This window comes from Lupinus angustifolius, chromosome LG07 (genome assembly GCF_001865875.1).
Source record: "Lupinus angustifolius cultivar Tanjil chromosome LG07, LupAngTanjil_v1.0, whole genome shotgun sequence".
NCBI classification, from domain to species: Eukaryota; Viridiplantae; Streptophyta; class Magnoliopsida; order Fabales; family Fabaceae; genus Lupinus; species Lupinus angustifolius.
Window position 1 is genome coordinate 2,945,564 of NC_032015.1, and position 27,638 is coordinate 2,973,201.

Here is a 27,638-nt window from a genome sequence, read left to right on the forward strand (position 1 = left end):
CCAAATATGATTTTAATTAAGCTTAACTTTTTATGTAAAATAAGTTTGTTCACTGTTGTTGAAAACGTTATCATCACACTCTAAATTTATTCTATGGAGTGATGCCATGAACCATTGGTAGGAGTAGGATTTTAAAAACTAAAAACTAAAAAGTGGAAACACTAAAGGCGCATCTACAGCCATTCAAACTCATCAAAATCTAACATATCAATATTATATTGGTTTCTTCTCTTCAACATTTCGTATTTTATATTACAAATGATGCAGACTCTCAACTTTTCCCATTAACCCATTTTATTTAATTTTATCCATTTTGATTATTTGAACAACTTTCTATTTAAAAATTCATTTCTCGGTAGCTATATTTTTATTTTAAAATATTTTTGCATTCAATTGAATAATATTTATAGGCTAGAATAGTGTAGAAACTTACATTAAAATAATTGAAATTAAATAAAAGGAACATGTTTGAAGTATAAAGTAGTTTTAAATATAAATTATTGGAAAAAATAAATTAATAATATAGAGATACTTTATGATTTATTGGTGTGGCAGAAAAAAGTATTGTTATTAAATTAGAGTTTAAGGGGCCTATACTTATATAGTATATATAAGCATAAAACCAATGTTATGACATTTCTTTATATAAAAGAGTATTTAAAAATTATATTAGGTTGATAAAGGCAAATTCAATTAGAATAATATTATTTTGACAACAAAATTGTGTAATTTTTATATTAATATTTGATTATTAGATAGAATTTTTAAATACACATAGAAATAGAATATAAAATTTAAAAGTAATTTAATATTAAAGTAGAAATTAGTAATTTTAATTATTCAAATAACACTATAAACCTATACTATTATACACTATTAACCTGAAAAGTAGGTGGCGTCCCCTCATGTGATGTGACTCAAACACATTGTGGATATAAAATTCTTGTTCAAATTAAATTTTCAGACCTTTAAATCTTATGCATTCAACTTTAAGCGCATGCCCAAAAAAAGTCTTGTCGCCACATTACTTTAGTTTTATTATAATTTGTTGAAATTTAGTAATTTCTCCTACAACAAAAACAAATTAATAGTTTTTTTAAATTTATATTCACCAGAAACTCCAAATTTATTATAGAAAATAAAGAAAAACTTAAAATTCTCATAATTTGTTTATCAAAACATATTATTATATGTAGATTTTATCCATTTGCTCACAATTTTATTTCTCCATCTTCCCTCTTCCCCGTTTCTTTTTCCCCATTTTCTTCCTACAACCAAAAATAGCATTGGAGTTTAAAGAAACTAAAAGTGTAATCATAACATTGTAAATGATATATTTTAGTAAATAAAAAGATATATATTTTTAAACGCAGATTATCCTTTTTAGTTTTCTTAACATCAACACGAAAAATGATAAATTTTAAATCATTGCATGCCTCACATGGAATAAGCAACATTAAATAAGCAAATGAAAGAAGAAGAAAATAATATAAAGATAACTACAAAACTTAAAGATAAAGGTGCGTTTATGCCCCGATTTTATATATATTATGGTTATTATTTAACCATTAACGACATTACAGAATCATATTAAGAGTCAAGCGAATAATAGAGCGAGTAGTTGCAGCATCATAAAAAGAAGTCTCAAATGAAGCAAAACCCCTTGCATAGCGAAATTTGCCAGTCCCAGATACAACAGAGAGCTCTCTATAATTCTCACGTTGACGACTAACACCTTGAATCTCAATTGTGCTACCACTGTATTGCAAATTGTTGAACACAACTGAGATCACAACATTCACATTAGAACCATCTATTGCAGATGCTGTAAGAATTCCTTGTGCCCTTCCAACTTGTGTTGATGATATACTAGGGCTTAGGTGGACAGGGTCATCAACCACAAATATGGTCCCAAATGATGTGTAGGACCATACTTTTCCAGTTAGACCAATTACTGGTGCAACTGTTGCATTAGGACCTGTTGTTACATCATGTAGGTAGAAGACTAAGGTTGTTTGACTTTGATTAGGGTTATAAACTTCATCACCTTTTGGTTGAGCAACCATGATGGATATGATCAAAAGAAATGTTGTGAAGGATATGAATGTTGGGGCCATTTTTTTGGGTTAATAGAGAGATTGGAAAGACTAGAAATATTGGATGATTTGGGTTTGCTAAAATGTGCATTGGTGAGATTTATAGTGGTGAGAGTGGCATGAATAACGTTTTAAAGCTATTAGTTTAATAATTTCTTAAACGTTATAAGCATTTTTGGGTTACAAGATTGTGTGTGATGTATCACGTGAATAAGAGTAAAATCAGAGTTAGTGGCACAAAATGAGCAAGTTAAAATTGCATCATTTAGGGTTTTAAGAAGATATATTTATAGTTTATTATTCATCATTTATTTATAATTTTTTAAAATCAATTATAACTAAAAATTAATAAAAGATAATAGATTAGTATATAAAACTTTTATATCGTCTTACCATATGTGTATACATATTTTCTTAAGAGAAAATGGTACGGAAAGCTGAGTCTAAAAAGGTTATCATTTTGTTCTTGCCACCACCATCTACTAGTTGTGCTAGCTGAGTTATTTATGAATTCGTAACGAGGGATACTTTGTCTTATTCATCAACTTGAAGAAAATCATGTTTGGTTAAAGGTTGTAAACGTGAGATGGCCTAATCATTCTTAACATCTACCGCGTGAAATGTGCTAGAGTTGAGCTTTCATGTTACGTTACAACAATAATGATTATTAGAGGTATGTTAAAGGAGAAGATCTTAACCATTCAATAATAACGTATGATCACATCAAATGAGGAAAATGAATTAAGAAATAGAGAATGAAATGAAGATTGTAGTAGTAATTAGGAAAATAAAATAAAATAGGCTAAAAAATTGAAGTTACTTTTTCAGAACCGTTTTGGCAAGTAAATTGATATTAAGTTATTTCATGACTTCAATTTTATATATTTTAATTTAAATCAATATTTGTAAAGGTGTTCAGCATGAATAAGTAAAAGATAAAATAATATGTTAACATATTCAAACTTATTTTTTTATTTAAAGTTAACATGAAAATGATAATTAGCAAATTTTTATTTAAATAAATAATTTACATAATATAAAAGATATTGGTCATAAGTATTAACTTTGATTTAAAAGTTACACATGTCGTACAAAAGGATTTTAACTTAATGAGTATCTTAAAAATAAAGAAGGCAATAAAATAAAATTAGAATTAGTTCCTTAAAATGCTATGGTTTAAGAATATGTGCTACAATGTGTACCCAAAAAATATGTACTACAATTGTTTCTGACAATTAATACAAAAATGGTTGATTTACATAACCATATGTTATTTAACAATTTTTTTCTGGGGAGATATAATTGTTCTTTAAATTTATAAATACGAGCAAATCACCGAACAAGTTAGTAATTATTATTTTTATTAACTAATAAGTATGCATGTAATCTGTTTTAAACTTTTAATAGACTATGCAAAGTGTAAAAAAATATATTGTTTTTAATAATAAATCCCATCTTTTCACCTATTTTCTCCACAAACATGTTTGCATATATGCATGTTTGGTTTAACTAAAATTATATAAAAGATTGCTTGTTTTTTTTGTTGTTGTTGAAGTTTTATAGAAAGTTTGTATTATTATATGAAGTTATTCTTTATACAAAACAAACTAATTACAAATAAAGGAATTTTTATATTTAAAAGTTCAAATTAACTAATAAAATTTTATTTCAATTTAAAATATCAATTATAATAAGTATTTAATCTTGTTTTAGTGTAAATCAATATAATTATATATAATATAAAGCTACATGTAAAGAGGTTTCCGTAATGAATAAGCTGATAAAATTGACATGGGTACTAGGGATGGCAACGGACACGGGTAGTAGCTACGTACTACCCATTTCAAAATAGATGAGTAATACACATACTATTCATACCCGTCCGTATCCGCGACGGTACCCGTGTGAAGGTATTCGCAGTATTTCTGGGTAACCACGGATACAATGGATACCCGCGAGTTTTCTCTGATGTATTTCAAATAAGATGAAACTTAATTATTTTTGTACATTTTGATTGAATATTTGGCAAAAATGCTAAATTTATTGGTGTTTTCTATTTGTGTGATTTTTTGTTCTCATTTCTTTAACAAAAACTATATATTTTCTTTGTAAAACATGTGTGCTTCTACACATGTAATAATATTTGTAGGGTGTTTCACCACCAAACTCAATAAAATAGGTAAACAAAGTAAAGAGAAAATATATTTAGTGTAATAAATGTTAGAATAATGTATTTTTTATTTTAATTAAATATAATATTAATCATATAAATAGCAGGTACCCATGTGTAAAAGTACCATATTACTCGTACCCGCCCATATGTACTACGGGTATTTTTAAAAACCCGTTTATAATACCCGTATATACCCATTTGTAACCCGTACCCGTATAAATTTTACCCATGCATACAGGTTTTTTTGCCATACCTAATGGGTACCTATAACAAGGTGCATGGGGAATTGCTCTTATGTATGAAAACTGAGTGTAGCATCTTAAAATTAACCTAAGGGAATAAACATCCATTCTTGTATAATCTATTACCATCATCAATAACGGATTAAAATGCAACCAAAAAACACTTACATTACTTTGTTAACCAGCATTGACTCTTAAACAAAAGTAATCTAAATCAATAGTGTATGATGTGCTGACAATGTAAAAAACTTTACACTGTCAGTACACAGATTTTAAACTCTTCAATAATAATAAAAAATATAAAATTTATGCAATGACAGTGTAAAGATTTATACACTCAGTATATCATTCACCATTAATTCATATTACTTTATTTAAAAGTCAATGATAATGATTTGAAATGAATGGTGAATGATATATTGACATTGTAAATAATTTTTACACTTTCATTGTATACATTTTTTTTCCGCTCATAGTAAATGTAAGCAGCTTTAAGCACAGGAATTGAATCAATCCACATAGAATCTCCCACCTCTATATAGTTGAAATATACAACTGTACCTCATTTCTAAGCAAACATGTGAGTACTCCAACACAAGAAGCATAGACAAAGGAAAATTTTACGTTCTAGATTTTCTTATAGAAGCTTTTGTAATGTTTTAGACTTCAGATATTCTTTCTATTATCAAGATGCATAGAGCTCTGGTCAATGGCTTCCAATTGACTATGAAGATTCTGATTATCAGCCACAAGACGATCATATTCCATAAGGAACCCTTCAGATTGCTTTCTAAGAGCCTCTACTTCAGTTTCCAATGCCATAGCCTTACTTCCTTTCACCTCACATGCAGATTCCAGTTCCTTAACTTTGGCCTTCAATGTAGCAATTTCTCCTGTCAATGCTTTATGCTCTTCTGAATTGCCGTTTTTACCGTCCTCAAAACTTCGGCTTTGTTTCTTAACAGCTTCCATAGTCTTCCTGAGTAAACGAAGCTCTCTTATGTAATGGTGCAATCTATCTATCATCAGAGCGAGGAACAGCACAAATCCTGCACACAGTTATATGAGAAGAATCAAATTCTACAGCTAATACATCTAAGAATGAATAAAAATGAAAAACACCCAAATAGACCAGCATTCCTGACATATCTTATGGCTAAAGAAACGCAATATGTTGCGAATAGTTTTAAAAGCAGGAGGTGCAAATAAAAATAACCAATCAAGTATTAATGCCAAGGAAACAAAAAATTGCAAATCAAACTCATGAATATCATGAGGCGATCTTACAAGAGAAGCCAACACCATAACTTTCGCCAAAACACTGGTACTCACTCTAACCATAGCAAGCAAAGTACTTACATCACAAAGCTCCAGAGTATCATAGTCATCAGTAAATCATCAACCAGACATTCAGATGTATACTTCGAAAGCATTATTGAATATTGAAATAAATAAATAATCTAGACAACTAAATCATAGCAAAACACCCATTAAACTAGAAACCTTATGATCTAAAAGCCTGTGAGCAATCAAAGCTCTATCTATATCAACATTATAGAAATGATATTCAACAAATGATCATTTTTGCTTATTCCTTTTCCTTTGGTTCTTGTCTCTTTGTAATAATCATCCCCCATTTTTTCTGGTTAATCCTTGCCATTTAATAATTCATAATTCTTAACATCTCTCAATTCAAATAAATGAAATAATAAACACTAAGTTAGGAACTGGAAAACGTCAACTGATATGCCACTGGAAAAATGGAGCTCAGTTCCTAAAAAAAGAGGAAGTTCCTCTGTTAATCCAAAAACAGTAAACAACAACCAATAAACCAGAAAATATGCAGAAAGGTGGAGAATTGAGCACTGTAAAACTGACGACAGAAACATAGGAATGGCCATTAGAGCTAGTAATCCATCCTCCCTTAACCAAGGCCTCCTCACACTTCAATTTCAATTTTCGGAGACCTCTCCTCTTTTCAGCCCCCACCTTTATACCATTTGCTCTTTTTATTCTCTCTATCATTACTGAATCTCTCCCCCACTAATTGTAAACCACCTATCATTATGTTATATGTCCCTCCATTCCAATTGATTCTTCAATCCTATACCAAAATGAGTTACTGGTTGATTAATATCAGTTAGAGGGCCAACACACTCCATTACATTTAGAAGGTCCACTTCCATTGCGAGACCATTTAAGGCCACAGAGGATTATAATGTAAGAGGCATATTACGAAGGAGACAAATATTTCCCAACTCACGTACTCTTCAAATTTTAAACAATCAATTATGCGAGGCATGCTGATTACTCTACTAGACTGTTTAAGTGGCAGCAGCTACAATTCGTATGTGGGAAACTCAGGGTCACATGCCTCTCATGAGACATTCAACTATTCCCACCCAAAACAAAAACCTATTTTCAGAAAGCTTTCAAGCAAGATGCCCCATATTAAATCATTTGCCATTATTTGTTAAACCAGATACTAAGTGAGGCATTTATCCAGACCAGAGTACAAAAAATAGAATTGAAGAAAAAGCTTCAATATATCAATGGAAATCAAAATTAGCAAGCTATGAAATAAAAACACCTTTCTTAACGCACACATATAGCAGGTTTCACTTTCATTATGTATCACATCAGTGCAGACATGGTAAAACTTTGAAAATTGGCACAACACTCACAATTATTTGATCCACAAATCAAACCATAACTAAGATTACCACATTTCCCTAGTAATTAGCCCTTCTATAAATATCCCTTTTCTATAATTAACCACAAAAAAACAATTCAAATAACAACCACTAAATTAATCTAAATCAAAACCCTAGAGGAGGAGAAAAGGATAACTTTAATTAAACAAAAAAAATATTTTTTGATCAAAAAAGTCGACGAAGGAGGAAAATAGAAAGATACCCATGAGAGAAGCTTCGAGGATGTGTTTGGAGATAAGAATTTGATCGGTGGGGTTGAGAATACCGGCCTCAACGACGCGTTGGCGGATCTTGGCGATGCTGTAGAGGCTGGAAGAAAGAACCACCATCAATGTGGCGCCGACGGTGGTGACAACGACGGGACCTCGACCTCGTTTGAGGTGATCCAAGGAAACTATGACGAGTTTCCTGAGAGGTGTTCTGAAAAGAAGGGTCAGAATTAGCAGCATTTCGCTGAAAATCGCAAAGTACAATAGCTGCAACATTTTCGAATGATGATTATGATGTTCAAAATCCTGACTCAGAAAGAAAGACGATATAGAATGTAGAGAATAGAGAAGAATAGTGTGCTGGTTAAGCAAAGGCAGTGTTTGTTTGCTTAAGTGACAAGTATTTGGATTTTTTTATTTGAGGATAGAAGAGTTAAATTTTTGTATGCATTCATGGTGGATGAACAATAGATAAATATAGATCTTGACACCATGTACAGATATTGCACTTTTTTTATTTTTTTTATATATGTATTTTTCTAAATCTATTTATTGACAAAGAACAACCAAAATAATTTTTTTTTCTATTATCAAAACTTGACTTTTCAATACTATTTCCTTATTCCAGATTAAAAAATTATTTGGTTATTTATATGTTGTTATTATGATATACTAAAAATATTACTTTCATTAGAAAAAGACTACCTGTTTTATTAACATATATTAGATAAACAACTAAAAATAAAATATTAGAGTTTATTATAAAATTAAGGATTTGATAGATTAGATTTAGTATTTCATAAATAGAAATTAATTCTAGAAGTTCAAGTTCTAGAAATTAGATCTACTATGTTTGAATTAGATTTGGGTTAGGCCTCTAGTCTTAACATGTTTAATTATCTTACAATATTTTAAATGGTATATATTTTTCTAATAGTTAGATGTCGAAACATATTTATACTTACTACTAAAAAACGTTGATGTAATTTAACTTCGCTTTGTTTTATTTTTAATAATAATTTATATTTCCTAACATAAACCATTAAAAAAAACTACCTCATCATGTACATATATTTAGATATTTTCAGGTGAAAATTTCCTGAAGTGATTCAAATGGAATGTAGATTAAGAGTCCATTACTAAAAGAAATGATATATGACACTTAAGAAATTTAAATGGTTTAGATTTTAAATTATTTTTAAAACAACAAATGAATTTGGGCCTTAAATTCTAGTACTGGAAAGATCCCAACTCATCCTAGGGTAAAGTTTCAAACTTTTTATTTGACATTATTACCATTATGATTTAAGTTAGAATTTAATAGGTATACATCGATAGTGTAAGTGTTTTTTACACGGTCAATAAATCATTTGTCATTGATTTGTTAACTACCATTGACTCTCAAATAAAAAGTAATATAAATCAATAGGGGATGATGAAGAATAATATAAAGCGTCAGTATAGATTTTAAATTCTTTTAGTTTTGCACAAATGTGTGCATATCTTATTGCTTGTATTATGTTAGCATTAACTTCTCCTCTTAATTCTTGATTTTGTCTAATTTTGCATATGAAACTTATCAGACAATGGCTTAAGTCTCATCCCCTATCCTAGATGATCTCAAAAGCTAAATTTGAATTTAACAAGGGAAGCAAGAGATATCTATAATTATATATAATCTATGGTATCATAACATGGTGCACATGATCAAGCTAAAAATAATTGGCTCAAGTTAAGCCTTAAATGGAAATGATTGAAATTCATTATACAAAGATCTTGGTATTGGTAGCATCATTGTATAAACCGTGTCTAGTGGCTTATTGCCCTGCCGCATAGAAAAGCATTACTTGGAATTGGGTATTCATCTCTCCATGAATTTGCAGGGGAATACACTCTCAGATAAAATTGCTGCCCCAAGTACTGGCGTGCCCAATTCTCAGACCTCACATTCCACATTCCTACATTGTCCAAAGGCATGTATAGTGCAGTCCATGACTTTGGATAAACCTGTGTAGCAACAAATGGGATACAACAAATGAGAAGAGAACATAACATCATGTTATATCCATGCACCAAAGACAACCTAGATGTGTATAAAATGAATTAGATTAATCATAACCACATGATAAAACAGTGCAGATATGAGGCAATGTGCTAGCATGTGCGGCATTGTGGAAATAAGAATGTCAATGAAGATTGCATCGTAGAAAGCTTTCCCTGATAAAGAAAAACAAATATTAAGGTTTATACCACAAGGGATAGTAAACTTGAATACCTGGACTGTGGAACGAGCAATTGTGTCTCTCAAATTGTAATTTTGTCTGCTTGCATCTGACCATTGTCCTCCATCCATTCTGCAGATTGCAATAAACAGACATCACCATAATGCTGAATTATTATGAAGAAAATGTAATTTTCAAGTGTAAGGAAAAAAGGAAGAACTCTGCGATTTAGTATCAAGTTTGCCGCTAAATCATCTCAAATAATTCTAAATTGTTCTCCGCAACTGCAATTGCAACTGTCATATTGTGGTTTCCAGAGTGTACGCAATTGCATTGTGAGTGTAATCGTGATTACAACCACAACTTAAGAACATACACTAGTGAGGAAAATAATGAACTCTATATCACAATGAAGATAGGTGCACTTACCCTACAACAAAGAACACATGGCCATCAATGTGCCATGATTGCAAAGTGTCTTCAGGATTCTCAAACACAACCTCCACATACGCACGGAAATCAGCAGCCATGACAGAAGTCTGGAGGTAACCGCCGCCACCACCGGTGGGGTTATCTGGAATACTTCCAAGGGAGAACACTCCTTGGATGTTGAAGTGATCAGCCAGCTTAAGTGGTGTATCAGCAGTGATGAAGGACACACCGTTGACAGCATATCTTTGTTTACCATCGATAACTGGAGCAGAGTTTTGAAGTCTAATTGTACGAGTTACATTAATCATACCATAACGGTATGATCCTTGTGGATTAGGCCTTGGTCCACTTGCTGTCAGATTCTCCCTGATTTCATTAATCACATATTACTGTAAGCATGAGGTTGTTTTATGGAATATATTTCATAGGTTACTTGGAAAAAAAAGCTGGATGCATAGAACCACATAATCTTGCTAATTTACTTTTGTTCTTCAACACGAAGTAAGTCGATTCAATCTCAAGTGCAATATTAATACAATTACTTGTTTGAGCTAATTTATGGCCTGCTGGAGATTTTTATAGGTGAAAAGTTTGGTTTTAAGTGCTTATGGATTTTAGAACAACACTACAGTTTTGCTCATTTTATACTTATCAGTTCAAACAAAGGATTTTAGACAGCTGGGTCCTGTAAGAAAAAACTGGAGACAAACTAATCTTTAACACTAAACAGCAAGTAATAAAGTACGAGATGGAAATGTGTATGGCAACAAAACCTATACTAGACAATCACATTTATCATGAAAAGGCTTCTCAAACTATGAAATATGGAATAAAACAATACCTCAGAGAGCGAGCTTGGTTCATGGACCAATCAATTTGAGTTGGCCCTTCAGGTGGAGAGCCAGGAACGCCTCCAGCTGAGTTACTATAATGAAGAATGGAGGTAGCATTCAACACTTGAGAGGTGAAACGTGTGGAGACAACAATGTAATAGTCTTGTGGTGGTTGATCAGCAGTAACCAATACTGAGTAAGTCTGTCCCAAATGAATGTCAAGAGAGTCATAAGTGTTTTGGAGAGAGTGTGTTCCTTCCACCTCAACTAGCAACATCTTATGCCCTTGGATTCTGAAATTGATGGAAGTTGTAAGCCCCACATTTGATATCCTGAACCTGTAAGTCTTGCCTGTCCAAGAATCAAGAACCTTATAGTCAATATTAGCTATATGTGGCATCAGCTTTTAAGCGATAATAGCTGAACAATTTTTTTTTAAGTTCTCATATACCTTGATCAACTTGGAATGTGTTGGAATTGGAACCATGACCATTTATGATAAGCCCATCAGGGAAAGGAAGGTCACTTCCCCCATCTAAAATGGCCCTCAAATCCTGCAACAAAAAACATAAAGTTGCTGATGATGAATGATGATTTAGGTATGGTTTCATCTCATAACACTATATAGTGAAGACTTCATTAGTAGTGCATGAAATGCAAGGACTAATAACATTTATAACAAAGCAAAAGAAAATGTTTATTCCACATCAAAACATTTGATACCATATTGTGTCCCTTTTTCAGTTTTTTGTATTAAAATAACAAGAACAAGTTAGATATTTACCGGGTGTACAAAGTTGATGTTAAAATAATAGGAGTTAACAACTTACTGTGTGATTTCTGTTGTACCAATCTCCTGCCAATATAGTGAAATCTCCATCAGGAGGAGGAAAAGGTACCGGAATCACAGAACGGCTCGCAATTTGGAAGCCACCGTAGCCTCCTGCTGCCTTGTGGAATGCAAGGGAAGGAAAATAGAAGTAGCTTCCAATTTGATCCTTCACTTGAAGAACATAAGTGAAGTTCTTCCCTGGTGGTATTGGACAATTGGTACCATACACTCCATCCTGCCATGAATTTCTCCTCTGTTGCACTCCATTCCTATAAAGAATACATATTTACATTACTCTAATTGAATAATACTATAATAGGACTCAAATGTAACTAGTTGCATAATATTCACCATTTTATACATCAAACATTAACACAAAAGGTTTCCCTATCAGGAACTATATTTAAGAGAGACTAACCAAGAAATGAGGAAAGGCTCATCCAAGCTGTTAAAAACACTGATAATCAAGTTATCATTGGTCACAGACTCGATCAGTGGCCCTGGAAATTGCCCATTTATCAATATCCCCTGCCATTTTATACACCATTTATAATCTTATATACTATTAATTTCATTCATATAGGAAGAAAGTGATGAATAACAACTGAGAAATACAAATAATGTAAAAACAAAGTACCTGTTGTTTAACACCAAGTGGATAAATATCACCATATGTGACATTCCAAGTATAGAACCTGTAAGGATCCTCCCCTTTTGTGCATGCCACTAACAACACAACCAACAATAAGACACAACTCAGCTTCCTTGAATAACCCATTTCTTGGGTTCTTTTTCTCCTTCCCCCTCTAACCCAAATATGGATATGGGAAAAAGAAACCAAGCAAACCAAATACCTTATTTTATAAAGAAAAAACACAAGTTCTACTTTTTCTTTGAACAAAAGCAGTCAGTGTCTACACTTTTGCTTCAGAACACTTTCCACACAATAGATCAATGTCGGTGAGTAGAGAGAATCAGATTCAAATGACTCTTTAACACAAGTAATGGATGGATAACTGAATTATGTCTCATGCATGTGCCTCTTTATGACCTGTATGTAACCATTTCAGTTTTTCTCTTTAAAGAGTAATCAACAACCTCTTTAGACCATGTCTCCTGTTGCCTTTGCATTTGAGTATAACTAAATAATTAGCATTTAATGATTTATGTTTACATGAAAAGTAAAAATAGAACATGTACCTGGAATAAAAAATTACCAGAAAAACATCTCATTTAGAAAGGAAGAATAAAGCCTAATGATTGAAGATCATTTAACCATTTGTGTAGGTTCTTACCAAATTAAAAAATTTAACATTATTAATAACAGTTGCTGTTTTACTGTGGAGAAAGTTTAGGCCTGAATCTGATTTACAATCTTGCAGTACTATATTGAAAATTGTCATTTATGAGGATGGATACGTATTTTTAGGAAAACGGTATATATAAATTCTCCTATTAAATTCTCTTCCCTTATTTATTAATGATTAGTTTATAAGTAATATATATCACTTTGTTGTAGCTAAGAAAATTCATACAATAAATTAGTAGAAAGATATAGTATACTGATTCAAGAATAGTGCTAATGTCGGTGCCGTTGTATGACTATAAATGAAACCAAGGTCTTTTGCATTGATGGTGGCTATCAAATCTCGGTGATTGCGCTAGATTTTTAATTTTCAATTTACCTGTTTTTTCCAGGTTCACCAAACCTATTATTTCTCGAAGGCTCTCATTATTTTATTGTATAAAGTCAACTTCATACTTTCACGTTGATACAAATTGATCTACTAATCTTTTTTATACAACAATGTCACAAAATATCACTTTAAAAATATAATTTCTAACACATGTACTTATTTATCAACGAATATATGATGTTTAGAATAGACTTCAGAAAATGCAGAAGAAAATACATATATTTGGTAGATTTTCTGATTCCTTCATTTTGGCTAATCTATATTCATATAATTTAAGAATATAAATATAACACTCTTGTTTATTCTATTTAAACAGAGGTAATTTCTCTTCAATGTCATCCAACCAAACTTAGTCATATTAGGTAGTAGGTGAGGACGTGAGGTTGATTACATTAATGAACATATTGACAAATCTAAATATTTCCAAATCATTTATATGATTTTTTATGTTCCTCTCACTAGAGAAAATTAACTAACCTTACTTTAGTCCTCACAAAATCAAATCACTAAATAGGCCTCCATTCATTATCACCTAAGTGGGCTTCAGTTCATATCTTTTTTTTAAGTATCCCATTGTTTGGTAAATTGAAAGAGAAAAAAGATGTATACATTGGTGTAAGAAATTTTTATATTGTCAATTTTAAATCTATCATTCATTCTTCATTATTATTGACTTTTAAATAAAATTAATACAAATAAACAATGGACGATGCACTGGATGTGTATAATTTTTTACACTGTCAGTGCATACATATTACACTAAAATTGAAAATTGAAGATATAAAATGGATGTGTAGATTGGAACTAATAATATTTTTGTACTTGATTTATGTTTTGATGCATTATTATGATTAAATGATTTGTCACTTTTTTATTAGTACATTATTTTCTGAGATAAAACCGCCTACTCAAAGCATATGATGTGTGCATTAGAGAAATTGGATACTATATTGAAGTGGAAATGGGAAAGGAAAATTATAATCTTGAAGTGAAAAGGCCAGAAATCACATAACTTACAACATGGAGGTAAAAATTCATCAGTTCTAATGCAGAGATAGAATGCAATATCTGAGATTTACTGCGTTCGGTAAATGATTAAAACAGTGTAAAGTTTTGAAGTTGTTAAGGGGAACTCTCTTCAACAGATACAAGAACATAAGATCTCAAAACTAAGCACATTTGTGCATTGGTTTGATCATGACCATTATCATTAATGATGAGCAATGAAAGCTATCAATGGAATCTGTCTTCTCACTGTAACACCCAATGTTAGCTCTGGATCATAGCTGAGAAATAATATAATCGTGTTGTGCATGAGGAAGCTCCTAAATTCTGCTTGGTTAGTTCCTTGTTATCCACCAGTTTAGCATAAGATACTGCTTCATCCTGTTTATATATAACACAGAAATGTAAAATCAAAATTGGTATTGTATGCAAAAGATGAAGTACCACACAACTAAAATTATTTCATGGTTTATAATATAGTTGGTGCTCACTAAAGCTATTCAAGTACCTGGCTAAAGCGGCACCAAGATAGGTGAAGTAGCAAAGGATACTCTACAGCATTCACTCTCAGATAAATTAAGCACTAGTAGATAACTGCAGTTTATTAATTAAGCTCAATATTTATGAACAAGAACAATAAGCACCACCAGTTGCAGCTTAAAACCCACCAATTCAAACTTGAGGATCATCTCCATCTCCATTGAATAAATCCCATGTGCATTCCTACTCTATATTATTGAAAAATGGCATTGATTAGCACACGAAGTACCTTGGGGCTAAACCATGTTTATTAGTCTCACGTGCAAAAAGATTAGAAAATATATTGCAGTCTTAAAAAAATGAAAAATACCAATCCAAGCTAATTCTGGTTTAAGGAGCAAACCACCCTTGAAAATATAATATACAATTAAACCACCCTTGTTGAAAAGATTCCATATCTGGATAGGTCACACATTCTAAAGTGGTTATCATCATGTGCCAATATATTATATCATCGATCAAAAAAATCAAACTTATTTACTTATTATGGAAACATGAAGTGACAAAAATGGTGAAGTAATGTTATCATCAATTAGTAGCAAAAGTGTCATAGTCAATAAGGGTGCCAGCATCTGAAGATGCCGAGATAATATTCTCTACAACTGGCATTATGAAATTGAGGCTTTGTTATGTTCGCTGCAGATCTAGAGCATGTTATGTTATTCTATTGGTTAATTTGATTGTTAACTAATCAGTCTTTAAAACTTCAAATCTTGGATAAATACATTAATCATTAATCAATGACATTTCTGTATGTTCTTAGTTGGAAATGGTCTCTTGATTTGTTTACCTAATTCCACTACTTCAAGCTTTCCAACTTCCAACATAGATTATAATTCGTTATTGAATAGCAAATAAATTCATTGAATTTTTTAGATACTCTATTTATTAGGAGCTAATTTATTAGGGGACAATCATATACTACAAAATAAATTAGTTCAATGTGTTAAAATGGGAGATACATTTAATTATGCCCAAAAGAATTATCATAATTGTTCAAGATCATTTCACTTTTAATGAATTTATATCATAATTCTAAATAGATTCATGTGTGTTAGTCTCTAGTGTATGAGCTTCCACATTAGAGAAGCATCATGCATCTCTCCAAATTATTTATAAATTTAATATGTATACACTATTAGTATAAGTATTTTATACATTATTAACAAATTATCTATTATTCATATGTTAACTATCATAGACTCACAAATAAAAAGTAATACAAATCAACAGTGGATAATATATTGTCACTGTAAAATACTATATACTGACAATGCATAGATATTAAACTATTTATTTATTCTTTTTATTTTATATTTTTTTATATTTAAGGTTATACACATCATTTAATATATTATTACATAATATAAAATTGATATAATTTAATTTATGGTTTCCTTTAATTCATTAGAAATAATATTAAAGAGAAATAGAAAATTAGGAATTGAAAAAAGATAAATAATAAATAAAGAAATAATTGGAAAATAAAGTAAAAAGATATATGAAGTTTCTAAAACATATGAAAAAACATAGAAATGTGAAAAGATAAATATATGAAAAGGGGAGCATAAATCATCATATATCTGAACATCATAGAGTTAAAGACGTGCACACTGAAATGGATTTGAATTGGAAATGTGTTTCTAAAGACTCAAACGAAACACCTTTGTTTAAATTAGAATAGTTCAACTAACTTACATGAATTATGTGTTTGGTAGTTATCATATTTATTAAAATAAATAAAAATGACGATTCTTTTTTACCATTTTATAAATTAAAGATGCCAAGAGATCAATGTAAGCCAAATTAACATAACACAACCTAACTTTTGCATTTGGCATATGAAGAATAATATTCATGAGTTGAATCAGATCATATGAAAAGAAGTATAGAAGGACCCGAAAGAAACAGGGATTTGGTTCTTTTGTCTCTAACGGCTTATATCCAAAATCTTAAAGAGGCACTGAACTTTGATTCTATATATTATCATGCTATTGTTCTATGAACAAATATCATATACCATCAATACAGACAAATAAAAGATATTATTTAAGGATGAAGCATATGAGATATCAAAATGTAAAACAATGAATAAGCTTACGTACCATTGATCTCAGATATTGATGAAGAAGTTCTTGGAAGAGGAGCAGACATGTTTATTACTAATTTAATATACATATAAAGGGTTGGTCCCTGTCTGCTCCTCTTCAAGAAGAGAAGTTGGGTTTAAACCTTAAATACTCATACAGACAGAAATATAAAAAAGAGGAAACTTGAAATGTTCATTGAACCTGGACGCAGAAGACTCGGACATAGTACATAGGAACAATATGGTTCTAGGTACATAGGAACTTTATGGTTTTCTGAGGAGCCGTAGAATATTTGACATATGCACATCGCACAGCATCAGTTTAACTTTTTTTCTTTTTATGGAAATAATAAAATATAAAAAAAGTTTACAAAGTATGTAGCATCACCATCGTTAACAGTGTGTCATTTCCTTAAGTTGTGAAAAGAACAATGTAAATAATTGAGTTTAATTTTAATACGTTCTTTCATTTTCAGTTAAAAAGAAATATGCTTTGAACTAATCATATATTGTGTTATATTTGATTCTTAAGACAGAGTTAAATACTTTTTATATATAATATGATAATACATGGTTGTGGAGTTACAAGATTTTCAAAATTAAAAGGAAAAAAATTCAATACAAGTAAGTAAGATCGACAAAAGCAAGGGTTGATTTCCCAACTAGAATAAATAGTGATTTTGTTTTCCACTTATCCAAAACCATGATCAGACATCTTCATATACCAACCTACAACTTTTTAATATGTGTAAGATGATTTTTCACACACATATAGTTCCCGTTAGACTCGGATACAGTAAAATATATTACAGTACAAAAACTATAGAGCAAGCCAAGTTAGATTTGACCTGAACTTCAACTCGGACTAATTATAATTACCTATATTTGAAATTGAACGAATAAATTCAATTAATAAACTAAATTCTTATAAAACATTTTATATTATGTCACTTTAAGAAAGCAATCTAAAGTTTTTTGGTAATAATGGCCTGGGAAAAGCGTGAAAATACAGAAATTAAAGTCAAATATATTATCACTCAATATATATTTATACGTGGGTCTACGACAACGCAACAAACTTTCATAATCACTTTTAGATATCTTGAACTTTGTTACTCCTGTGTATTGCACCATACATCAACAACATGATAATATTCCAACTTGTTCAAATGTAGTCATACGTAAATCTCCACTTCAGAGGCTCATATAAATTGAGCAACTTTGTCTCAAACTATAAAATATATTTCAGTAGTTGATGTCAGAATTTTTGGGAGAAAAAGGGGAATGTTTTGCTTGGGCCTTTCTGAAATGTTATGTTGAATTGAAAAATATTAAATGTCATAATTTTTGGGAGAAAAGTAGGCCCAAATAAACAAGCCGACAGCAGCCCGAAAGTGTGGATACTTGGGCCTACTGAAATATTATGTTGAATTGAAGAGTCCAAGTGAAAGTATAAAGGCTAAGCTCAATAATTAGTTTGGTATAGGAGTGAAAATTGGAATACCTTTATAATTGATTAGTTAAATCTATTTACTTTTTAATATGATTGTTAAAAAATAATACTAAGATACAATTAATTTTTTCAATTTTATATTTTATAAATTAAATTACAAACGGCTAAGTATTATTTTCTTATAGATCAATATAACATAAGAAAGTTTAATATCTTAATTAAGTGCCTGAAATTAAGTTTAAAAATGTAATTTCTATTCCCGTGTAATTATATCTATAAACTAGCTTTTTGCTCTCTCAATCATTAACCATCAACTTAATAATTAATATGTTAAGAGATGGAATGAACTACATATGGTCATGGCCACCATTTTCATTAGTTACACCTTATTATTATTATTTTTGTCACTATCATATGGTCAAAATTGTTATTGTCACATTGTCATTATCATTATCACCACGACAAGGACCATCTTACTATTGTTGCTTTAATTATTATCATCACTTACACCATTATTCATCGTTGTTATTATTGTAACTGCTCAGTTTTTACCGTTATTGTTATTGTCATTGACTCATTATTTTTCTCACTATCACCTCAAGGATCATGGCAACCATCACTTTGTTATTGTTATTATAGTCATCCATATCATCAATGTTGTAACCATCATTGTTACCACAAACTGTCACTATATTTGTGCCAGCCATCAAAATTAAGAAAATGACTTTAATTGTAGTCTAATTTAAGCTTTGATTCCTTATATAATGCTAACATAAAATTTATAATTTTAAACTAATTTAAATGATTGAAATTTGAATTGGGATTGTAAGTCGAGTTCATTCAATATAGCAATTTTAGCAAGATATAAAACAAGTTGGCCCATATGGTTATAAATTGTATACAATATTGTCCAAACACCTTTAGATACATAAAACTTATTGAAATAATATACAATACTGTGAAAACACCTTTAGATATATAAAACTAATTGAAATAATATACGATATTGGGACTCAATTGATGGAATCCTAAGTTGAAAAGGATTTGCTTGGAGGATCTGGAATTAACTATTTATAAAAATATCAATCACAAAATTTGTCAACCATGAAGAAAGAGATTGTTACTTACCTTTCTCGAACCTGTTTTGTTTTCTTCCTTTTTATACTGGAACGAACCTGTTTGTTTTCTGTGCATACAGCATAAATGAAGTGCCAGGTAACTTAAGAAAGTAGGTGAGTAGATATCACCAAACATGTGTCTGAGTATAAAAGGAAAATAGTTCTTATATAATATATTCCTTTTCTAAATTATATCACCTTAGCTACACATTTCGAAAGGATGTCATCTTCTAAAAAAAGTGACATCATTACAATATGTTTGTTTTAAAATATTTTTAAATTATTTAGGAAGTTAATATTTTTTTTAAAATTAATAATTTATATATTGATAACATAAGCGTTTTAAATTATCAATATATCACATATTATTCATTTATTAAATAATTATTATTCACTTTTAATTAAATCAACACATTTAGATACTAAATGATACATTGATTATATAAAAAAATTAGAGTTACGTATATTAAAATCTTATTAAAAATAGAAATGAGAAAAATTAACGTTAATTAGCAATACCGGTATACATGATATGAAATTAACTTTTATGAAGTGTTACTGCCACTAATCATATTTTACTACTTAAATTAAAATGACATAATATTTGTTAGTTCAACTTTAATTATTACTCATTATCCATCAATTCAACTTTAATTAATATTGACTTTAAAAAAAGTAATCGAAGTTAGTAGTAGATGATATATTTTTATATTGAAAATGCATAGATATTACACTGATTTAATATCATAAGGTGGATCTTTCTGTATTCATCCGTAATATGAATATTCCACCCAACCTCCACCGTAAGTCACTCAACTAACTGAGCCAAGATCCACGGAACCATAAATCTCAAAGCATTGATAAGCTGCAAAATATGTTCTCCAATTAAGCCACACAATGATACAACCACTTTCAAAAAAAATTGAACCTTGGTTGGATGAGCCTATCCCAATACAGTAAGCAACCCAACGGCACATCCTAGTAAGCACGGACAAGAAAAAAGGTTGTTGGTCCAGTTTAGACCCATTTGTTCTTGTGTCAAAATTAACATTTTTTAGTTCGGGAACATCAAGGCCAATGGTGGCGCAGTGGTTGGAGAACAACCCGCAATGCGCTAGAGTTACTATTCAACGACTTTTATTTTAGATGTATAATAATATTTTTATGCGTTTTCTGTTTGACCGCAGTAGTATATGGTAATCATTAACAGCGCTTCACAAACACTATTGTATGATTATATACTAAAGCGCAACACATAAAAAGCGCTGGCATATCGTCCACCAAGCGCTGTCATATAGTCTTAAATAAACATCACATTTTATAGGTCTTATTAGCTGCGCTTGTTGTTACGTTGTTGAAGTTCATATATTTAACAACGCAATAACAGAAAAACATTGTTGTATTATTCATAAATTTTCTCAAACATCACCTTAATACAACAGCGCATCACATGCATAACGTTGTTGTATTAATAATGTACCACATCGTTCCTATAAAAACCGTTGTTGTAGTTATCCTTTAACTACAATGCATGTGAGAGTTTCCCCTAGAATTTGCTGTTGATTTGTATAAATTAATATCTGCATATACATTTATTAGCAGAATAAACATTCTGAACAACACAGACACATTAATACAAGCTCGAAGTTTGTTTTATTAAACATCAATACAATACAAAATACAAACAATGAATATCATGCCAATTATATTTTGACAGAGTACATACTTACAAATAAAAAATTACACAAATTACAAAGAAACGATATTATACAAAGACTACTTGCATCTATTTTTCATTTTCTTTTATTGTTTTTGTCTTTTAGGATCATCCTTGTCTAGAGGAGCATATACCCAAAGCCCTTCATCGTGATAATCTCTTGTATATAAATTATCATCCATAGTTAGTCCGCTTTCACGCGACTGATATGTCCCAAAAAAGATCATCTTCATCAATATCTTTATATTCTTGGTCATCAATATTATTGACGATTATTTTGTTAGTTAAAAGAACAACGAACCATTTCATGTCAGTTGTGTCACTAACATAGAATACTTGTTGAGCTTGTGATGCTAGAATAAATGACTCATCTTTATATATTAACCTATTAAGATCCACTTGCATGAACTCTAACTCATCAACTTGGAAGCCATTGTTATTATCAACTCACATGCAATAAAAAACTGATATCTTAAACATTGTGTAATCCAATTCTCACACGCGTTCAATTACTCCAAAGTATGACATATTCGCATATATTGAGTTTCTAAATTTTGCACTTGACATGTGTAAGGTTCGAGCAGCAAGAGTCACACCACTATTTTGCATTTTACTTTGATCATCTTGTTTTTCGTATAAAATGTGAACTCATTAATCAGGTAACCAGTGTATGATAAGAAATGAAGGATTGGACCATTGGCTAACTTTTGGAAACCGAATGTGTATTTATATTCAACTCCTTATCAATGTGATTTTTCAGCCACTTTATGAAACATCGATTATGCTCTTTGGAAATCCAATTTTCATTCTTACTTGAGTAACATTTCCTTAGTATCTCATTGTGTATTTCAACATATAACTCAACCTCGTCGGTATTATATAAAACATATAAGTACGTTTGCTCCAATTCGGTTTATGTTATAGTCAATATTTCATTCTCAGTAATACCTTCACCAAATGTTTTTTTCGCATATCAAAACTTTAGAATGCTCATGAAATCACCATCAGCGGTATTGCAAAAATAATTAACAAATAAATATTTCCATTTAATAGTGTCAATCCTTTCACAAATGGTTGTTGAAATAATATGTATGTCATTTTTAATTGAAGTGGCAAACTATGATTAATGATTCAGGAAATTAACACAGTGGGGCTAGGCTCCTCTCAACTCCACACAATGTTACAACTCTAGAAGGATTTGGTACACTCTAGACACAACATCAATTGAGAGACCTCAATTTATATTCTCCAAAACTGTTAAGAGGATTGTCCTATTGTCAGTGGTCCAGAGTGGTAGGTGCACTACATAAAATTTAATTAATATCTACATGGGTTATGGGTACTATTTTACCAAGGAATCAAGTATGGCTTTTTACAAGAAAACAAAAAGGGTAACAAATCAGTTTTTACCATGACCTAATATTTCGTCCAAGTTGTATTGAACATGTAACTAACTTGCATCAATTTAAAGACTAAAAAATTAAAAGTTTCATTCTTAGAAATGAGACTTGTTGAACGAGCTAATCACACATCCCATAAATAATTAATATTTTAATCACTAAGTAAAGAGGTGTTTAATACTAAAAAAAACTTGGTGGAACTTCTTCTCAACTAGTGCACGATAAGGCGAGAGAGATAAGAGATAAATAATAATAAAACAAACAAAGATGAGAGATAAGAGATAAATAATAATAAAACAAACAAAGATCAAATTGAATAACCGTACATACATCTTTTGCGTATTGCATACAGCAATACTTTAAGTTAAATATTTGTAAAAGTAATTATTAAGGTTAAAATATTTTTTACTGATAAAGATTTCTTTCAACTTAAAGTCAAATAATGATGATTCTTCATATAAATATCATTGAAGCTAAGTAAGTTTTTGTCTTTATTAATAAAATATTTTTCATACACATAACAAATACCGATTACCTAATATCATGCTAAAATGTCGATTCCTATACATCATACTAAATTACCAAATGTGCTACGGTTAGTTGCTTGGTCAATTGTCTCAGTGTTTTTATATATATAGTCGTCAAAGTTTCTTTCTCGTGATAAACGCTGTTTATTTAAGATCATATATGAATACTATATAATTATTATAATGATAAAAAGTTTTAAACATTTTTATTTAAAAATATTGTAATACGTCCATCCACATTATAATTTTTTTATGTATGCATGATTGTCTACACGTTTAGTTTAAAGGGGAAAAACTGACTCACTAACTAAAACTCGAGCTGGACATCAAACCGGAAGAAGTCCCGTATTAGGTTTAAACGGTTAAACCGTTTGCTTAGACTGAATGATTTCATATATAATTTACATTTTTACCAATAAATATATAGTTATATATAAATACAAAATTTTATATATTTATATTGAAATAACATTTGTTTCGTTCTTTTTGTATCGGAGTAAAACAAGACATTAGAGTAGTGTTCTATTTTTAAAATTTTAAGTGAACCATCCGGTTCACTTCCTGGGTTATTGTGGGTCAACCAGGTTTAACATATTGGACTAGAATTTCTCCTGTTCAAAACGATTTAACCTCTCTCTCGGTTAAGACTAAAAACCAGAGCCATTTTTAAGTTCGGTCAATGGTCAAATCGGTCAGACCGTCTAGTCCGATCCGGTTATCACAATATTGGTTCAGGTCTCTATGTACATTGTTTAGTTAATAATAATATGAAAATATACAATATTATTATATTACAATAATAGAGTACATTACAAACAAGCTCTTACTGAGGAAGTGATGAGAGAGACTCTCTGCTAGGGCGTCTTCTCCAACTTTCTGGGACATCTTCTTCATTTTTCTGGGTCTGCTAAAATGAGCCTCAACACCATTGATTCCATGGAACTTCCTAGACAATTTGGCTGCCCCTTTAGCCAATGCACCAACTCTTACCGCTAAGAAGAAATATTTTGCTCAAGCACTCAAGAACTCTTGTGATGTTGTAATCTCTCAACTCCCCCAACCATGTATAAAAGGAGATGCCATTTCCATAAAAAATCTCGAAAAGGAATATCAAGCTGGGTTACAGAGATGCAAGACCCATCTCCATGGAAGACTTATCTTATCCAAAGGTGGTACCCCTATCAAGTTTGCCGATCTCAAAGCTAAGTTAGCTTCCCTATGGAACATGATTGGGAAATGGAGCATGATCTCCTTAGGAAGAGGGTTTTATGACTTTTCCTTCTCATCAGTGGAAGATATGAGGAGTGTTTGTGTGGTTGGATCATGGAACCTAAAGCCTGGTTTCATGTGTCTTTCGCTTTGGACACCTGATTTCAACCATATCTTGCAGAAGTTAACTCACTCTCAGTCCTGGATAAAAAAAATTGGGGTTACCCCAAGAATATTGGAGTTACCAAATCATTTTCTCCATTGCTGGGAGAATTGGAACTCCAATCTCTTTGGAGGAGGCCACATCTAATAGGTCTTTTTTGGTCACTTTGCTCGCGTGCTTGTGGACTTAGATCTCCAAGGTTCTTTTCCAATTCAAATACTTGTGGAGAGAGAAGGATTTGCCTTCTTTGTTAACATTGAGTTTAAGAACCTCCTAGAGTTTTGTCTGTATTGCAAATCTATTGGTCATCTTGCCCTGGCTTGTAGGAGGAAAAAGAAAGATGCAACTGTTGAGGAAGTTTCCAAACCTCCACCAAAAAAGGCCTCATTGGGTAAGGTCTCTTTGGTTGTTCCTGATGTCCCTTTGGCCACTCCAGTTGATGATCTGGTTATTGATCTCCAAATCGAAAATTTGAAAGATTTGCATCTCAAAGGTTTGGAAAAGTTGACCTTGTCCCAGGAATCTGAAGATAGTTCTGCTATAGAACTGATTCCTGATATGCCCAACAACAGGGTGGGTAGATTGAGGGATATAGATGGTCACACTGAATTGCAACAATTTGAGGAAGAGCAATTTGTTGTTCTTTCTCAGGACCGAATGGATAACCAGGTTGATAGAAAGGAATCCAGAATTGTTGGCAGACTTTGGGCTGATGATGAGGGTACAAAAACAAATGAGATGATTGGAGATGCTCCCTTCACCAAAGTTCTCACTAAGTCACAAAATAAGAAATTGAAAAAAGAAAAGAATAGTCAAGAAAGAGTGCATTTTCCCCGTAGGGGTGGATTCCTAAACTCTGATCAATGAAAGTGCTCTACTGGAATTGTAGAGGCACTAGGAACTCTAAAACTAGATTGGTATTGAATTTTTTTTGTCTGGAGAATAAACCTGACTTGCAAGGTGGAAAGGGTCCTCCCTCTCAATTATGGGTAGAGTTGAGCTTGTTAAATCCATAACTCACAGCATGCTTATGTATAGCTCATGTTTACTTTTGGCCTTCTTTGCTGCTCAAAAGAGTTGATAATTGCATTAGAAACTTCATTTGGTCAGGGGATACTAAGAAGAAAAAGTTTGTTACTGTTGTTTGGCATGATGTTAGTAGACCTATGAAAGAGGGTGGTCTTGGCTTGAGGTCTATCTCAACTATAAACAATGCTACTTTACTTAGGCTCACCTGAGATTTGCAATCTTCTAGTCTTGAATGGACAAAATTCTTTAGAAATAGATTCTATGGAGCTAATGGGCCTTCTCCTTCCTATATCAAATCTTCTGCCTGGCCTGGCATCAAGAATAACTGGCATATTGTGGCTGATAACTCTCTCTGGTTAGTAGGGGATGGGAGACAGATCAATTATTGGCTGGACAATTGGCTTGGATCTCCTTCGGCTCGTTCTTTGAATATTCCAACTAACCTTCACTCGAGTTTGGTAGCCTTTGTTGTTGATTTTATTTTGGACTCTAATTGGATTATCCCTTATTGGATGGCTAGGCTTCATCATCAAATTTTCTCTTCTATTGTTAGAATCCTTATCCAATCTTTTGATCAGCTTGATCATTTCATCTAGCAACATTCAGGTGATGGCAAGATGACTATGAAAGATGCTTATTCTTTTATTAAGCCTCCTACAAATCAGCCTAATTGGTACAATCTCCTTTGGTCCAAATCTATCCCTCCCTCAAAGTCTTTCACAACTTGGAGACTACACAAAAATAAAATGCCAACTGATGAGAATTTACAAAAGAAGAGGTATTTCATTGGCTTCCTCTTGCTCTTTATGTAATACTGTTGTTGAGCCTTCTTATCACATTTTCATGGAATGTTCATTTGCTACCTCTATTTGGAATTGGCTAAGCTGCCTAATTGATTCTCCCTTGGACATAACCTTATTGCTAATATTCTTCTTGTATGCAACAAAAGTTGGAGCCCTCAAATTAAAGAGGTAATCACTGCTTCCATCATTGCAACGGTTTACACAATTTGGTTTTGCAGAAACAAGCTAAGGTTTGATACCCTCCGAATCTCCATCCCTCAAGCAATTGCTAGAATCAAAATGGATGTTGCTTTGTCTGGGAACTCCTCAAGCAAGTTGGCCAGACCTTCCCTGAGTGAGTTCTCCATTCTTAAAGCTCTTAAGGTCAGTGCGAATTTTTGAAAAGCTCCTAAAATAACAATTGTCTCCTGGATAAATCCTCCTCACGGCTGGATTAACATTAATACAGACGGAGCTGCACACGGTTATCTTGGCCATGCCGGTGGAAGGGATATTTTTAGAGATTGCTCTAGTATTCCTAAGGGTTGCTTTGCTGCTTACTTCGACATTTGTGATTCTCTTTATGATGAATTGCTTTCTACAATTATGGCTATTAAGATAGCTCATTCTAAAGGATGGAACTCTTTATGGTTGGAATGCGATTCTATAATGGTGGTTAATATCTTCATGGTAAACTTCAAGCTCCCTGGAAACTTCTTCATCTTTGGAACCAATGCAGTGCTTGCATTTCGTCTATGCAGTTTAGAGTCTCCCATATCTTTAGGGAGGGGAATGTTTGTGCGGATAAGCTGGCTGCTTATGGGGTGAGGTCGAGGGTGGATTTGTGGTGGGATTCATCGCCTTTTTTTCTTTCTGCAAATGTTGATAGAAATAGGTTGGGTATTTCTAATTTTATATTCAAGCACTTGTAACTGACTTTCCTTTTCTGTTTTTTCGGTTTCTCATGAATAAATAGTAGGTGTGACATCGCATTTTATAAAAAAAGAGTACATTACATTCGGTAAATTAATAGAAAAGTAGGACAACTAGTGAAATGCATGTAATTAAGATAACTAATTAGGGGTAATATATTATCGTTTTTGAAAATTGACAAAGATAAAATCGAAAAAAATAATCATAAATTCCTTTATCTTGG

General features: G+C 31.5%; 3 protein-coding genes and 1 long non-coding RNA gene across 5 annotated transcripts; all 4 read right to left on the bottom strand.

Annotated features, from left to right (window-relative positions):
- On the bottom strand, positions 1,509 to 2,173 carry LOC109352734 (dirigent protein 2-like). Its single transcript, XM_019594921.1, has one exon. The coding sequence runs from the start codon at positions 2,115 to 2,117 to the stop codon at positions 1,578 to 1,580; it is 540 nt and encodes a 179-aa protein (XP_019450466.1). The 5' UTR covers positions 2,118 to 2,173; the 3' UTR covers positions 1,509 to 1,577.
- Positions 5,011 to 7,840, bottom strand: LOC109352105 (B-cell receptor-associated protein 31-like). Its single transcript, XM_019593919.1, has 2 exons — positions 7,428 to 7,840; positions 5,011 to 5,560 (listed from the first exon to the last, which is right to left on the bottom strand). The coding sequence occupies exons 1-2, from the start codon at positions 7,708 to 7,710 to the stop codon at positions 5,178 to 5,180; spliced, it is 666 nt and encodes a 221-aa protein (XP_019449464.1). The 5' UTR covers positions 7,711 to 7,840; the 3' UTR covers positions 5,011 to 5,177.
- Positions 9,073 to 12,804, bottom strand: LOC109351768 (L-ascorbate oxidase homolog). Of its 2 annotated transcripts, XM_019593385.1 has the most exons (9): positions 12,640 to 12,804; positions 12,391 to 12,557; positions 12,172 to 12,281; positions 11,752 to 12,022; positions 11,373 to 11,475; positions 10,930 to 11,272; positions 10,086 to 10,454; positions 9,710 to 9,788; positions 9,073 to 9,441 (listed from the first exon to the last, which is right to left on the bottom strand). In XM_019593385.1, exons 2-9 carry the CDS (start codon positions 12,529 to 12,531, stop codon positions 9,244 to 9,246), a joined length of 1,614 nt encoding a protein of 537 aa, XP_019448930.1. In that variant the 5' UTR covers positions 12,532 to 12,557; positions 12,640 to 12,804; the 3' UTR covers positions 9,073 to 9,243. The 2 variants fall into 2 exon arrangements, with proteins under 2 accessions (XP_019448930.1, XP_019448929.1); XM_019593384.1 differs by having other exon boundaries at positions 12,391 to 12,804.
- LOC109351769 lies at positions 14,401 to 17,268 on the bottom strand. The gene is made up of 3 exons (XR_002108274.1): positions 17,101 to 17,268; positions 14,964 to 15,183; positions 14,401 to 14,836 (listed from the first exon to the last, which is right to left on the bottom strand). It is a non-coding gene; the product is annotated as an uncharacterized LOC109351769 (long non-coding RNA).

Coding starts and splice junctions, on each gene's coding strand:
- LOC109352734 (XM_019594921.1), bottom strand. CDS start 2,117: ATGGCCCCAACATTCATATCCTTCACAACATTTCTTTTGATCATATCC.
- LOC109352105 (XM_019593919.1), bottom strand. CDS start 7,710: ATGTTGCAGCTATTGTACTTTGCGATTTTCAGCGAAATGCTGCTAATT. Junction 5,561..7,427: donor CCTCGAAGCTTCTCTCATGG/GTATCTTTCTAT, acceptor AACTGTGTGCAG/GATTTGTGCTGTTCCTCGCT.
- LOC109351768 (XM_019593385.1), bottom strand. CDS start 12,531: ATGGGTTATTCAAGGAAGCTGAGTTGTGTCTTATTGTTGGTTGTGTTG. Junction 12,023..12,171: donor GAGCCTTTCCTCATTTCTTG/GTTAGTCTCTCT, acceptor TATTCTTTATAG/GAATGGAGTGCAACAGAGGA. Junction 10,455..10,929: donor AACCAAGCTCGCTCTCTGAG/GTATTGTTTTAT, acceptor TAATGAAATCAG/GGAGAATCTGACAGCAAGTG.